Source organism: Tamandua tetradactyla, chromosome 7, assembly GCF_023851605.1.
Source record: "Tamandua tetradactyla isolate mTamTet1 chromosome 7, mTamTet1.pri, whole genome shotgun sequence".
Classification (NCBI taxonomy): Eukaryota; Metazoa; Chordata; class Mammalia; order Pilosa; family Myrmecophagidae; genus Tamandua; species Tamandua tetradactyla.
Genome location: NC_135333.1, coordinates 63,686,971 through 63,704,041, shown reverse-complemented (window position 1 = coordinate 63,704,041; position 17,071 = coordinate 63,686,971). Strand labels below are relative to the sequence as shown.

Here is a 17,071-nt window from a genome sequence, read left to right as displayed (position 1 = left end):
ACTATTTAAGGTAATTAAATGCCTCGACGCCAGCAAAAAAAATCAAATCACACTAGGAAAAAGATATGGCCCAGTCAAAGGAACAAACCAACAATTCAAATGAGATCCAGGGGCTGAAACAATTCAGAATATACGAACAGACATGGGAAACCTCATCAAAAACCAAATCAGTGAATTGAGGGAGGATGTAAAGAAGGCAAGGAACGAACAGAAAGAAGAAATCACAAAACTTATGGGAATGAAAGGCACAGTACAAGAGATTAAAAAAAACAGTGGAAACCTACAATGGTAGATTTTGAGAGGTAGAACATAGGATTAGTGAACTGGAGGATGGAACATCTGAAATCTGACAAGAAAAAGAAAATATAGGGAAAAAAATGGAAAAATATGAGCAGGGACTCAGGGAATTGAATGACAATATGAAGCGCATGAATATATGTGTTGTGGGTGTCCCAGAAGGAGAAGAGAAGGAAAAAGGAGGAGAAAAACTAATGGAGGACATTATCACTGAAAATTTCCCAACTCTTATGAAAGACTTAAAATTACAAATCCAAGTACTGCAGCTACCCAAAAGAGAATAAATCCAAATAGACGTACTCCAAGACATTTACTAATCACAATGTCAGAGGTCAAAGAGAAAGAAAGAATCTTGAAAGCAGCAAGAGAAAAGCAATCCATCATATACAAGGGAAGCCCAATAAGACTATACGTAGATTTCTCAGCAGAAACCATGGAGGTGAGAAGACAGTGGGATGATATATTTAAATTATTAAAAGAGAAAACTGCCAACCAAGAATTCTATTTCCAGCAAAATTGTCCTTCAAAAATGAGGGAGAAATTAAAACATTTTCAGACAAAAAATCACTGAGAGAATTTGTGACCGAGAGACCAGCTCTACAAGAAATCCTAAAGGGAGTACTAGAGACAGATACAAAAAGACAAAAGAGAGAGGTGTGGAGAAGAGTGTAGAAAGGAAGGCTATGAATAAAGGTAAAAAGAAAGAAAATTAGATATGACATATAAAACCCATGAGGCAAAATGATAGAAGAAAGTATTACCGTGCAGTAATAACACTGAATGTTAATGGATTAAACTCCGCAATCAAAAGACATAGTCTGGCAGAATGGATTGAAAAACAGGACCCATCTATATGCTGTCTCTACTCAAAGGACATGAGGGCAAGGACACAAACGGACATTTGCACACCAATGTTTATAGCAGCATTATTTACAATTACCAAGGGATGGAAACAGACAAAATGTGCATCAACAGACAGTTTGCTAAACAAACTGTGGCATATACATAAGATGGAATATTATGCAGTTGTAAGACAGAATAAAGTTATGAAGTATGTAACAACATGAATGGACCTTAAGGACATTATGCTGAGTGTGATTAGCCAGAAACAAATGGACAAATACTGTATGGACTCACTGATATGAACTGACATTAGTGAATAAACTTGGAATATTTCGTTGGTAACAGAGACCATCAGGAGTTAGAAATAGGGTAAGATATTGGATAATTGGAGCTGAAGGGATACAGATTGTGCAATAGGACTGAATATAAAAACTCAGAAATGGACAGCACAATATTACCTAACTGTAATACAATTATGTTAAAACACTGAATGAAGCTGAATGTGAGAATGATAGATGGAGGAGGGCTGGGGGCATAAATGAAATCAGAAAGAAAGATAGACGATAAAGATTGAGATGGTATAATCTAGGAATACAAGAGTGTATAATGATAGTGACTAAATGTACAAATTTAAAAATTGTATTTGCGTAAGGAAGAACAAAGTAATGTCATTACTGCAGGGTGCTGAAAATAGTAATTAATATTTTAAAATTTAACTTATGTGCGAGACTAAAGCAAAAAATGTTTATTTGGTACAAAATTTATATTTTGACTAGTGCATTTCCTAATATAACTTATGTAGATAGTTGGTTGAACAACATAAGTACATGGAACCTTGAGTAGGACATGAGATTTTGTTGGTTTGTCTAGAGTGATGCCCCAGTGATATCCAGAGTGACTTGATCAGTGAGTGGAAAAGTATTTGCAAGCCCCCTTTGGGGAATGTTGAGAACGGGGGGAAATTAAACCTCCCCAGGTTGAATTCTTGATATTCTCACAAGCAGTATAGATAACCACAGCTATAGGCTGAGCCCCCAGTCTTGGGATTTGTTCATATGAAACTTAACCCCACAAAGGATAGGTCAGTCCTACTTAAAATTAGGCCTAAACGTTCTCCCCCAAGAGAACCTCTTTTGTTGCTCAGATGTGGCCTCTCTCTCCAGCCAACACAACAAGCAAACTCACCACCCTCCCCCTGTCTACGTGGGACATGATTCCCAGGGGTGTGGACCTTCCTGGCAATGTGGGACAGAGATCCTAGAATGAGCTGAGACCTAGCATCAAGGGATTGAGAAAACCTTCTCGACCAAAAGGGGAAGAGTAAAATGAGACAAAATAAAGTGTCAATGGCTGAGAGATCCCAAACAGAGTCGAGAGGTTATCCTGGAGGTTATTCTTACACATTAAGTAGATATCACCTTGTTATCCAAGATATAATGGAGAGGCTTGAGGGAACTGCCTGAAAATGTAGAGATGTATTCCAGTAGCCATGTTTATAGATGATGACTGTATAATGATATAGCTGTCACAATGTGACTGTGTGATTGTGAAAACCTTGTGTGTGATGATCCATTTATCTACCTTGTCAACAGATGAGTAGAACATGTGGAATAAAAATAAATAATAGGGAGAACAAATGTTAAAATAAATTTAGTTTGAAATGCTAGTGATCAATGAAAGGGAGGAGTAAGGGGTATGGTATGTATAATATTTTTCTGTGTTTTCATTTTATTTTTGTGTTGTCTTTTTACTTCTTTTTCTGAATTGATGCAAATGTTCTAAGAAATGATCATGATGAATATGCAACTATGTGATGATATTGTGAATTACTGATTGTATATGTAGAATGGAATGAGCATATGTTAAGAATGTGTGTCTTTCTTGTAATTTTTTAAATTAATAAAAAAATAAAATAAATGTAGCAAAAGAAAATTATAAGTGAGTATCCCTCATGAATATAAATTCCCTAATAAAATATTAGCAAATTATATACAGCCATCAAAATACGTCATTACCAAATAGGATTTGTCCTAGGATTGCAAAGGTGGATTAACATTGAGTGTATTTTATATCCTTAACTTTTCACAATGTATGTAAGGTTAATACTGTACCATTTCATGTATATTATAAGACTCTCATAATTATAGTTCCACTGACTCCCATGAAGTAATTTTTATGTTAATTTGCATATACTGTAGACTGCACAATTTGCTTTTATGAATACTTCTTCCATTAAGTCATGTATTTCAAAGATAGTAAGAGAAAATGAAAATATTTATTATTTTTAGTGCTTTTTACTTTCTCCTGAAGTTTTGACTTTTTGCCTGTATTATTTCCTTTAACTTGTGAAGTTTTGTTTATCATTTCTTATAGTATAGGTTTGCAAGCTGCAAATTATCTTAGTTTTTCTTTATCAGAAAAAAAATTTTTGCTTTATTCCCAAAGGATGTTTTAGTTGGATATAATTCTGGATTTGCTGTTTTTTTTCTTTTAGCACTTTACGTATGTGGTATAATAAAATTTGCTATTTTAACCATTTTAAGTGTCCCATTCAATGACATTAATTACTTTTACAATATTGTGCTACCATCACTACCTGCTATTACTTAAGATTTTTTATCACCCAAAACAGAAACTCTGCTCATTAATAAATAATGTTTCCCTTTCCCTGATGCTCTAATCTACTTTGTCTCTGAATTTGCCTTCTCCAGATATTTCATATAAGTGAGATCAAAGAGTCCTTTTCCTTTTGTGTCTGGTCTATTTCACTTAGCTTAAGGTTTTAAACATTCTTCTTTGTTATAGCATGTAAAAGAACTCCAATTCTTTTCTTTCTTTCTTTTTTTTCTTTTTTGTTTTCATTCCATTCCTTTTCGTGGCTGAATAGTAGTCCTCTTTTTATAGACCATATTTTGTTTATCAGTTCATTGATTGATGGACATCTTGGCTCTCCCATTTTTTGGCTATTGTGAATAATGCTGTTATGAACATGCATATACAAGTGTCTTTGTGATCCTGTTTTCAGTTTTTTTGAGCATATACATGAGAGTGGAATTGCCAGATCATGTTGTAATCCTCACTTTTTGCGGAAACACCAAATTGTTTTCTACAGTGACTGCACCATTTTCCTTTTAATAACTTCTGATGAGAAGCCATCTATCATCTTTGTTCTGGTTCTCTGTAATATGTCATTTTTCTTTAATTATATTTAAGATATTCTCTTATCTCTGTTTTCAGTAGTATAATTGTGATATGCATCTGTGTGGTTTCTTTTTTATTTTGCACTTATCTTGCTTGGGGTTTGCTTGATTTATTGACTCTAAATTTGTATTCTTCCAACTTGGGAAATTTTTGTCTATTATTTCTTTAAATAATTTTTCCTGCCACATTTTCTCTACCTTATCTTTTAGAGACCCACTTATATGTTTACTAATCCTTTGATATTGTCCTCCATGTTTCAAACGCCCTGTTCATTTATTACACTCTTTTTTCTGTTTCTAAAATTATGTAATTTCTATTTTTTTCAAGTTTAAGAAAATTACCTTTGTTTTTTAATTTCTTTTTCAATTATATACTTTTAAACAGAGATGTGTTTCATTATGACATTCAGGCAATGTTGACCTTCATTAGTTGACAGAAAAGAAGCATATATATATGCATTACCTATTAATGACCAGTTTGTATTGCCCAAAGACAATGTTGGCATTAAAATGGAGCACTTAAAAATATTGCTAAAAAGCAAGTATGTACACATTGTTTTTTGCAGCAAATAAGGGTATTTATACTCTTAAAATATTTTAAGGCCATAATTGAATTAATATACACACCTTCTTATATATAAGGTGTTAAGATCATATAAATACTGTATAGTCCAAAAATCCTATGGAATAAAGCTAAATGGGCTTATGATAAGAAATACAGATATTGCATGTATAATTACTTTTTATTTTCAGCTTCACTGATTCTTCTATCAATTTCAATTCGTTTTTTTTTCTGTAGTTTGTCTGTTAATTCATTATGGGAATTTCCTTCACTTCCGTAAGCATGGTTATAATCACTAGCCTGTTCTTTTGCATATCGGTCAGTGTCCTGTTTCTCGTATGTCTAAGTATTTTGAATTGTAACCAGAACTATGTGAATGATATATTGTAGAGACTCTGGATTCTGTTTTGTTTCTCTTAAGGCGTATTCATTTTCTTTTTTAGGTTTTTTTTTTTAATTGTAAAATAAAGCATATATTTAAAGCAAAAAGCAATAATTTTCATAGCACACATCAACAAGTAGTACAGAACAGATCACAGTGTGTCATGGACAGCATTCCATCTTCTCGGATTTTTCCTTCTAGCTGCTCCAAAACAATGAAGGCTAGAAGGAATATTATTATAGTGATTCAGCAGCCATACTCATTTGTTAAATCCCATTTTCTCTGTTATACCGCTTTCTCTTTCTCCCAGTCGATAGGGATCTTTGGGCAATGCCTGTTCTGACTTTCTCATGTTGAAAAGGAGTGTCCACACTTAAGGATTGGGTGATGTAATTGATAATCTTGGAAAGGCTGATCCCTCTGAGTTTGAGGATGTATCTGATCTAGGAGCCCTCTGGAAATTGTATGTTCCAGGAAGGCAAACCTACTTCATGAAACCTTTATAGAGTCTTACTTCGAGCCCTAGATGTTCTTAAGAGTCAACAGGAGTGATTTTGTTTGGGGTTTAGCAAACCATGGAACTTAGCACCATCTAACTGAAGCTTGCGTAAGAGTAGCCTCCAAAGTAGCCACTTGACCCCATTTGATCTCTCTTGGCCACTGATATCTTAATTTTATTACACTTCTTTTTCCCAGCTTGGTCTGAGATATGTTGTTGAACCCAGGGTGCCAGGGCCAGGCTCATCCCTGGAGTCACACCCCACTTTGTGAGGGAGATTTTCACTCCTGAATGGCTTGTACCACATGGTGGAGAGAGCAGTGATGGTTTTTTTTTTTTTTAATCAGGCAGTTAACTTACCCAAATCATTCCCCATACTTTATTTTCCCTACAGTTGGGAGCATCAGAGATTTCTGTTCAATTCTTGTAGCATTTGCTGCACTGTCAGGGATCTCCTCCCCCACCTCCCCATATATATATATATATATATATATATATATATATATATATATATATATCAGATGTCAGCCGGATTTGGGCAGAGTGAATATGCAGAATTTGGGCCTCTCCTTCTGTTCCTCCTTTATGGGATCCCCCCCCACCTTATACCTTCTAGATATCTGCTGTCCAACGGAACCTCCTGTGATGCTAGAAATATTCTGTAATCTACATTGCCTAAAATGTGGTTAGTGCAACTGAGAAACTGAGTTTTTAATTTTAATTAATCTAAATTTAAATATAAATAGCTACATTTGGCTCCTAGATACCATCCTTGAACATTTCCATCATCAGAGCAGATTCTGTTGGATAATGCTGTTCTGGGTGCTGTGGTCATCCTGAATTCTGTCCTTACTTTTCAACCACTAAGGCTAGACGCGTCTGTCTGGGATTTAGCTGACTCACAGAGCTCTCCCTCAAGAGAAAAGGTATAAAGAGTAGGAAATGCATACAGTGCTGTCCCTTCTTTCAGTGTGAATTCCCTGTCATTTTATGCTTGTTTTTTGTTGCTTTTTATATCCTTTGAATAGTTTATTTTACATTTTTTTGTCTGGCATTTATAATTATATCCATATCCAATAAGAACTATACCACCTTAACAGAAACAGAACTTCCCTTCTTAACTTTTAAAGCATTTTAATGGTGAACTAATTTTAAGGAATTTATTTTTGTGCTTTGTTACAAGAATTCTCTTACCAACCACTAATTATTTTCTGCTGTGAAATATTTAGATACTGCCAGTGTTGACAGAATCAATTTGATCTCCTATTCTTTTACAAAAAGTCTAGTTACTTGTTTAGATGAAAAAGTATTTTGAAAACTTACTTTTCTGTGCCCCTTAATATAATTTTCATTTTAAACTATCCTAGTTCTTTTTACCTTACTGAAAGTAGCACTAACTTTTAAGATTACTGAATTTTAACATTCTGAATTTGATATTCCCATCTCAGGTATGCTAGAATTTAGTTGAATTCTTCAAAGCAATAATTCATATCATTGATAACTTGTTCGATGTATCTTGCCTTTTTATTCTAGGTACCTGAAAAGATTTAAAGTGATGAAGATCAAAGTCCTAAGAAGCTGGTGCCGTCAGATCCTTAAAGGACTTCAGTTTCTTCATACTCGAACTCCACCTATTATTCACCGGGATCTTAAGTGTGACAACATCTTTATCACTGGCCCTACAGGCTCAGTCAAGATTGGAGACCTAGGTCTGGCAACTCTGAAGCGGGCTTCTTTTGCTAAGAGTGTGATAGGTATGTTTCAGGTGTATCTTGGAGCTTAATTGTTCTTCTGACAGTCTTTTATTTAGAAACCTGACCCTTTTAAGAGCTTTTGTAAATAAAATACACTTTCAGAAAGCTGTAGCTTGAACCCAGAAAGCAATCAGTTCTATTTATGACATGGGGCTCTCTAGATTTATGCTTCTAGAATCATCTTGAAGACTACTGATGTTTTGTGAAGTTACGTGGAGAGAAGTTGAGGTGAGCTTCATTGATAAATTTCATATAACTGTTAATCTTACTGAGGTCATTCTGTTGAAACTTAATATTATATACTATTTATATAGGTGCAGTGTGTCACTTATCCCTTAAAGGAAATGGATTTATATGTAGTTTAATTTCTAAAACATCAGATTTTTTTTTCTTAAGAATAGCAGCCTGTTAAAATTTCATTTATTATTTTTTGCATGGCCAAATAACTTTATTAGAGATGCAAATGGAACAAAGCTAAGGTATTTGAGTTATCTAGTAATTTAATACTACACAGTATTATTCTAGTAATAGTCCCAGACATCACAATGAAATTTATTGAGAGTTTCTGTTAATTAGAAAGTGATGCACAGAGGATTAGAGGTCTGTGGAAATGAGACAAAAAACTGCCTTCTAGACACATCATTGTTTTACCTCTCAGACTAAAGTGTCTCACCTAAGTGCTTGTAAACCCCTGAGCTACATTAATTTTAACAGATATTCTGGAAATAGGAGAAATTAAGCTTTCATGGCTGAAATATTTTATTTGGAAGACTCGTTTCAAGAGATTCTTATTTCAGTGTCTCCTGTCAAAAACATACCCCTTGGAATGTTTGAATTATTTAAGTGTAATGCAGAGAAATATATAACGTCTGCATCTTCACAGCTTTATGTTTATAACCACTAAGGATTATTCCAGGTACTAAACCAAAAGAAGCCAAAATAAAATTATGATCATGGTCCTTTAGAAAGAAAAAAAAAAAAAACTTCATTAATAACATTTAGTTGTATTGAGTTTTTTCTTATTCTCACTTAACAGAACTTGTGGTATATTTGAAATGGAGTTTTTCAAACTCAGTACTATTGACATTTTGGACTGGATATTTCTTATGCAGGCTTGTCCCGTTTATTATGCGATGTACTTTAGTATCACGTGGCCACTACCCACTAGATGCCAGTAGCATACCCTCTACCCTTTCCCTGGTTTTTGTAACCCAAATTTACATCTCCGCATTTCTCCAGATATTGCCAAATGTCCCCTGGTGGGCAAAATCACCCCCCTGTTGAGACTCACTAATCTTAAGAACATGGTTGTCCTTTCAGACTTTCAACTGTATGTTAGAGAGTAGCAGCTGGAAAAATAATCTATTATTTTGAAAAGCTTTCCCTCTTTAAAAAAAGGATATCATACTTTAAAATCTTGAAACTTCACAAACACTCTAGTCCTTCCCTCATCTCCCAGTGGGGTCAACAACAACAAAAGAAAGCCATTAATTTTTAAAGTGAACAGAAATCCTAAGTATTAATAGAGAGGGAAAAGCATAGAGCACCAATAATTTGCATGTAATTTGAGTGTAGTTTTTACATTTTCTTAGAACCATATTAGCAAGAAGAATGAAGGAAAAAAAATAAAGTTGAATTTCCTTTTCATCTTCTTTACAAGAAATATTTCTTGAATTGTCATTGGCATTTTAAAATCTCTGGCCCAGGAGAGGATTTTTTTTCTTTTCTTTTTTATTTTTCCTCTCCCTTTCCTCCTTTCTTTGTTTTTTAAATGCAAACTTATTATCTGAAAGGCCCTGTAATTTGAGGTATTTGGATTTATTTATTTGGAAGCATTGCAAAACCTGGTCTTGTCAGATCACATACTCTGTACTAACAACTCAGTCTCTATTTGAGTTCTGTGTGTATATATTTGTCTTTGCCTGTAGGATGTTCTGCACTATATTTCTTTGTGTCTGCAGTAGGCTTATTTGTGTACTGCAGTTGGGATGGTAAGTATGTGAAGAAAAAAGGGCTCTGGTGAGTGGCCTTTTTGACTTTATGATTAAAAAAATTATTGAATATCCATTTTTTCGTTGCAAGGCCTCTTTAAAAGTGAAACTGACTAGATGGAGGTTAATGGCAAGAGACTATCTGTGTATGTTAACCTTACAATTATCATATAGTAGGGGGCAGGCAGGTATTGTGAGCTTTTTCAACCCTCATTTTATAGGTAGATGCCATTAGATCTGCTTTGTTCCTTGCTAGTCTCTATTTGTTTTCGATATATGTTGGTCTTTTATCCAGGTCTCTAGTTTGACATATTGTATGACTAATCCATTTGAAACAGTAAATAAATAGATACTTGACCCTGTTCTAGTTTCTTCTTTTTTAAATATTTTTATTATGAACAACAAACAAACATACAAACATTCTTGACATGCAAACATTCTTGAAATGGTTACAATCAATGACTCACAATATCATCACATAGTTGTATATTTATCACCATGACCATTTTTTTGAACATTTGCATCTCTTCAGCAAAAGAAGGTTAAAAAAAAAAACAACTCATACATGCCATACTCCTTACTCCTCCCTCTCATTGACCACTAATATTTCAATCTACTCAATTTATTTTAACCTTTGTTCCCCTTATTATTTATTTATTCTCTGTATTTTTTACTCACCTGTCCATACGATAGATGAAAGGAGCATCAGACACAGGGTTTTCACAGTCACACAGACACATTGCAAAAGCTATGTCATTATGCAATCATCTTCAAGAAACATGGCTACTGGAACACAGTTCTACAGTTTCAGGTACTTCCCTCTAGCCATGCTAATATACCATAGCTAAAAAGGGGATATCTATATAATGTCTAAGAATAACCTCCAGAATAACTTCTCGACTCTGTTTGAAATCTCTCAGCCACTGATACTTTATTTTGTCTCATTATATAAAGGCTTTGCAGTGGAAGATCTATAAGATATTTGATGGAACAGACTAAGAAATCCCCCCCCTCCCACCTACACTTCCACTTCTTTCTTTTTGTTTTCCCCTTCCACTTTCTTCTCTCTCACAGGTCAAATCCTCTATTTCTCCCTCCAGTGAGTAACATCTGCAGCTTCTGCTCACATTTAGTCTGACTTGTTCTTTTAATTTAAGGTACCCCAGAGTTCATGGCCCCTGAGATGTATGAGGAAAAATATGATGAATCCGTTGATGTTTATGCTTTTGGGATGTGCATGCTTGAGATGGCCACATCTGAATACCCTTACTCAGAGTGCCAAAATGCTGCACAGATCTACCGTCGTGTGACCAGTGTAAGTCTTTCCCTAACTGATTAGTGACTTTGGGTCATATCTCAAAGGGAATCCCAAGCTGTATAACATTGAACCGTGCAAAAGGGGACAGGAATAGAAAGCATAAGGTATTGATGGGGATGGTTGACCTGTGGACAAAGTTATTGCACATAATACTGGGAGAACAGAAATGAAAAAGAAGATCTATTATGTTTAGAAGCATACTCATCCCCTGCATTTCAACTTTCTATTTATTCGTCTAAGCTCTCATTCCCTCCTACCATAAAGCTTAGTTTCTGAGTTAAAATTAATGCCTTTAACTAGGTGATTTAATTTGTTCACAAACTTTTCCTTAATGATGACTTACTTTGATTTCTTAATCTATTAAATCGTACGTAAGTACCCACCATTTTTAAGATGCAAATTAATTGCCTTACTATAGCTTAAATTATCCATGCCAGTTTATCTCTGCTGGCAGGTATTTTCTAGACTTGACCAGTTGAAGTCTGAAATATAGTTATTAGGTACATAATCATAAGCACATAGGAGGTACTTTTCTTACCTAACCATGCCATATCTAATAAAAAATTAATATTTTCAGTATCTCTGGATGCTCTGAACCTATACAGATTTCCTCCATTGTTTTAAAAATGTCCTTTTGTAGCCAGTTCAGAATAGGGTCCAGCAAGATCACAAAAGATATTTGGTTAGTCTTTTACATCTCTTTCAATTTAGAACTGTTGCTCCCCTTTTTTCTGCATACCGTTGATTTGTTGAAGAAATAAGATGAATTGTTTAAGATGCGGATTGGTTCACATTTTGGATTTATCTATTTGCTTTCTTGTGATATTTATTATTCTGTTTTCATTATTTCTGTAAACAGAAGTTTGCTTTAAAGTGATAGGGGAGGGAGAATCGATGTCAAAATAATTTTGTCTTTTGCATTCTCATTCACACAAGAGTATACAATGTAGTTTTCTAGTAGCTACATGACGTGCAATATTACAACAGATTAAATGCAGGAGATATAAAAATCCACTTATCTGCTAGGAAGCCATATAGTAAAAAGATTGCAGAAATGTGAGACAATACCAGTCTTTGCATTAATTTTTTGTTATTTTGGAAAAGAGAGTTTTAAAAAAATGTTATTTATATTAGTACTTAATGGGTTTATTACTGTGATTTGTAAATGAATTCAATGTGTTTAAACTCTCAATTTTAATTTCTATCTTTGCCCACATAAATAAAAGCTGCCTGGGTTCCTTGGTAATTTTTCAGAGTGCAAAGGATTCCTGATCGAGAAAAGAACCACTACTCTAAATATTACATTACATCAAGAGATACATAGTATCCAGTTACCATTTTAGTGATGCAATTTCGTTTAATTTTAACATGTTAGAAAATGTGGTTATAAATTCTTTATAGATCTGATAGCTTGTCAGGGTGATTATTTGTTATTTTTCTGAAAACAGATGGGAAATATTTTGCTTTAGGTAGTCCTGCAAGAGGTATTTGTTTGCCTCATTAATTAGAATTGCTATGTATATTCCTTAAATGTCTTTTATATGAGTTCTACTATGTGATAGACATAGCAGACAATTCATTTAATTCAACATTAGCGATAAGAACTAATTGGGTCTTCGTACCCAATAATAATATCTGTTGTTTGCATGAGAAGCGCATTACTTTTAAGTTAGTCCTGGCTTTATAACTGGAGTGACTTTTTATCAGTTATCTTTATTGGGGTATGTCTCCAAGTCTTTTTCCTGAGGCATTACTGTTATGTTTATAGTCTCAAACTATTCCATCCCATCCCCAGGTTCTAATTCATGATAGTTCTGCTAAATCATTGATTCTCAACTCAAACCAGATCTGAGGCAGGGGAAAGGTGATTTGGTAATTTCCTTCAGGTAATTCTGATAAGTATGCTAATAATTGTTCAGCTGTTATGCTGCTAGAGTGTTAGTCTGCATTTTGTATTTCTGTATGAATATCATTAATTCAAATTCAAGTTTCTCATTATCATACTCTTTTCTTCCCCCATGAATAAATGCGAAATTATTTACATTTTGCCTTCTTACTTTGGGAGTTGGGTGGGCTATTTACTAGATGACTTTCCCTTTTATTATTGAAGCCTCAAGAGCTATATTTGACTCCTTGTTTTTTACTCTTCACTTACTCTCTATAGAAGATGAACATGTAAGGAAGCAATTGCAATTACAATGTGGCCAGTATTCTAATGGAAATGAGTACTAGAAACCTTGGGGCATAGTGTTCAGCTCACATATAGAGTGTGTAAGGTTTTGCAAAAAGAGCTGTTGTGTGATTTGTCAAAAGGGGATAAAACGGAAGCTAGAGTGAGAGAATATTCCAAAAAGCGGGAATAGTATATATAAGAGCGCTGAGGTGCCAAACACCGTAATATAGTTAAAGGAAAGGAAAAATGATCAAATAGGGTGAGACTCTCGTCTTGTAGTTGGAAGGAGTGATGGACAAGAATCAGTCAAGTGGGTTATCCCTTCTCAAAAATCCCGTCTGTCATCTCAGAACAAAGAGTTAGAGGTCAGTGATTAAGAGGTGCACTTGTGGCTCTTGATAAGTGTCTTGTTTTGTTTTTCTGCTGTTCTGCTGTTTTGATTTAAAGATGAATTAGAACTTGTTTGTGTATAGATTTTTGAAAGGAGTCAGAGGAAAAGGAAAGTTTGAAATAGTAGAAGGAATAAATTGAAGAGTGTAATGTACAGCATTCATTAGTCTTTTGGAGCCTGGTGTAATGTAAGCCCCTTTGAAAGGAAGGTTTTTTTCCTGAGCTTTGAGGTAAGGTATTAAGATCAATATGGGGGAGTATACTTTTGGGTTCACTTTTCTCTGTACTTTAGTTTTTGTTCTTTGTAAAATGAAGATACTAAAACCTCCTGATTGATTATCACAGTTTCGACTAGGTACTAAAATAGGCTCTGGTTGTTTTCTGTGAAATATTAGTTGTCATTTTATGAGGAGCATAGAAAAAAAGGATGGCCCTCAAGAGTGAAAAGGTGTACAGTAATCTTGGTGGAATTTTGAGATAATCAGGAAAAATAATTATTGCCAAACAGCACCAAGCTTCTAAAATTGCTTTTTTTAGCATTGATAACACTATTACATAAAGAGTGAATTTTGTTTATGCTTGTGTGTATGTAAGTAGGAAAGAACAAATTCTTATGTATGATTTATTTATTCCATGTGATAAACTATAGTAGCTTAGATTGCTTTATTAATCTTCAGTTTTCTATGTTCTCAATTCTATATTACCAGTAGTGGAGGAAATATAGGCTAATAGATTCAAACTGAGGAAAAAATAACAAAAGTTGCTATGGATCAAAATGGATTTATAGATTATATTGCCTGAATAATGTTACTCTGCAGAAAAGATGTTTTTATTATGTGGCTTTAGTCAAATCACTTCTGAGCCTTAGTATTCACACACCGTACAATTCATCCAAAGCATACGATCAGTGGTTCACAGTATCATCACATAGTTGTGCATTCATCACCACAGTCAATTTTAGAACATTTCATTGTTCCATTTCATTACTTACAGTGAGTGTAATTAACAACACAGAAGTTTATGTGTGATTGTGGTTGATAACAAAAGTTTAGAGTTGCGTGTGTCACTAGAAGGAAAGCTAGAAGATAAAACATAAGACTCTATAATACAGGGAACCCTGTGGTGGACAATGACTATGATTAATAATATTAAATATAAAAATTTCTGTCATGAACTAGAACAAATATAAATCATTTACATTTACTGTTACAAGTAGTTAATAATAGAGTAGTATATGGAGAAAGATACACCTATTGCAAACTATGGACTATAGTTAACAGTCATATTTTAATACTCTACAGAGAAGTCACCTGGAATGCTGATAGATATTGTATTGAATCCATAGACCAATTGGTGGAGTGTTGCAATCTCAATGTTAAGTCTTCTGATCCATGAACATGGGATGTTTTTCAATTTATTTAGATTTGTTTCTTTCAACAATGCTTTATAGTTCTCTGAATTTATTTTGCACTTCAGTTAAATTCACTTCTAAGTATTTTATTCTTTTAATATTATTGTAAATAGAACTGTTTTCTTAATTCCATTTTTGGATTGTTAATTGCAAGTGCATAGAAATAAGTACAATTGACTTTTTATTTTAATGGTGTCTTGCAGCCTTGCTGAACTCATTTATTAGTTCTAATGGTTTTTTAGTAGATACCTTAGAATTTTCTGTATTTGAGATCATGTCACCTAGTTAGCTTTACTTCTTTCCAATCAGGAGGACTTCCTTCCACTAACCCTTTCTCCTACCCCTTTTTTTGACTGATTACCCCAGCTAGAACCTCCAGTACAATATTAAATAGAAGTGACAAAAGTGGACGTCCTGTGTTGTTCCTGATCTTAGAACGAGAGCATCCAGTCTTTGTGGATTTTTCGTTGATACCCTTTATCAGATTAAGTTCCCTTCTGTTCCTACTTTGTTGAGTGTTTCTTATTATAAAAAGGACATTGGATTTTGTCATATTTCCTCATGACAAAAATAGATGATTATCTATTGAGATGATCATCTGGTTTTTGTTTCATTACATTAAGTATTTTTCATTTGTTAAACCAACCTTGCATTCCTGGGATGTGGTTTACTTCAAAATAATATTCTTTAACTATATTTTTTTACTGAATTTTGAAATCTTAAAGAAAGATAAAGCTTTGGCAAGAGCTGGTATATGTTTTGCCAGTGAGAAAAGAATTGAAGAGAATAGCTGACTCTTAATTAATCAACAGAGGTTAGGGATAAAGTTCAAAAAACAAAACTCTTGAAACTGCAAAGAGGTTAGCTTCTGGGGGAATTTTCCAGTGAAAAGAAAGAGACCAGCTCCTAATCTCTCAACTTCTGCTCTCATTGAAATTAAACAATCTGTATATGTGAGAAGAACATGCATGTCTCAGCTTTTTTAGTGAAATAACCAGTAAAAGTTTTCTAATTTTTAAAGGTTAATTCTAGCAATAGTAAAATTGTATGAGTGAATTACTTTTATGTTATTAGTTTTCCTAAGGGGGAAAAATTTCTTTCTTTAAATTGGTTAGAATTTTATTTCTTTTCATTAGGTAATACTGAATTTACTAGAAATAATGACTACTTCACAATCAAAACATTGGCTAGAAATAAATCTGAACCTCCAAATTGTTTTTGAAAGATTTTATAAGAATTGTTATTTCAGTTCAAATACGTAAATTCAATCATATATCAGATTGTATTGCAGCAGACATACCTCACATAGTGATTTGTCATATTGGTTGATTTTTTTTTTTACCTAACTTTCAGGGAAGGTTTGGGAAGGAAGTTGTAGTAACCCTAGAAATTGGATATCCCTAAAATTTAAATTGGTATGCCCAATATTTGAGCACTGATATTTTATAAAATTCTTCTTAGGAAAGATCTGAAATATCTTTTATAGACATTAACTCATTTATTTAAATCTGTGTGGCTTCTGATGTTTTCTTGTTTAGTGACAACAGTCCATTCAAGTATTTAAGTCTCTGCTATGTTCTAGACTTTTTTTCTGAGAGCCTAGGTAGTGAATATTATTGCTAAGTAAAATACAGTCCCTGTCTCTAAGGAACTTATTAGGGAAGGGAAGCAGGCAAGTAAACCAATCAATTACAATATAGTATGAAAACAATTACTCTTGGGATAGTAAAAAAAAAAAGAAGAAAGAAACAAAGTGCATAGGAAAGTCCGCTAATCACGTTTGGACAGGTTAGAGAAGTGCCATTATAAAGAAAAAAAAAGTTGGAGAATAACTAACAAAGGCATTTTCTTATGGGAGATCTATAATTGTATATGTCTTTAGAATTGGAAGAAGGAAAAGAAAGAGGTTTCCTTCCTAAGGAAGGAAAAGAAATCTTAGCATTCATGCTGAGCACTAGGGGGAAGTATTGCAGCACTTAAATTGGCTAAGTGTCATGAGGTCAGACTTAAATTTTTTAATTTTAGACAGATGATTCTAGCTGCAGAATGGAGAATGAATTTGTAAGGAAAGTTGAGGTATGAAAATCCAGGTAGAGACATTTGTGGTTATCTGGAGGAATGACTGATAGTCTGAAAGAAGGAGTTGCCGTACAGATGTCCAAAGACGATGGATTAGAGAGATTTACTGTTCGTTTGTTTTTTAAATTTTTATTGATACAACAATGTACAAGAACACATATTCTTAACATAC

At 33.8% G+C, this 17,071-nt stretch overlaps 1 protein-coding gene across 6 annotated transcripts in view; it reads left to right on the top strand.

Annotated features, from left to right (window-relative positions):
- The window catches only part of WNK1 (WNK lysine deficient protein kinase 1), a 194,163-nt gene that overhangs the window by 102,534 nt on the left and 74,558 nt on the right, over window positions 1-17,071 (top strand). For all 6 annotated transcript variants that reach the window (XM_077169637.1, XM_077169635.1, XM_077169634.1 and 3 more), the window contains exons 3-4: window positions 7,317-7,537; window positions 10,686-10,843. In XM_077169637.1, the coding sequence (XP_077025752.1) occupies window positions 7,317-7,537; window positions 10,686-10,843 (379 nt within the window). The remainder of the gene's footprint in view (window positions 1-7,316; window positions 7,538-10,685; window positions 10,844-17,071) is intronic.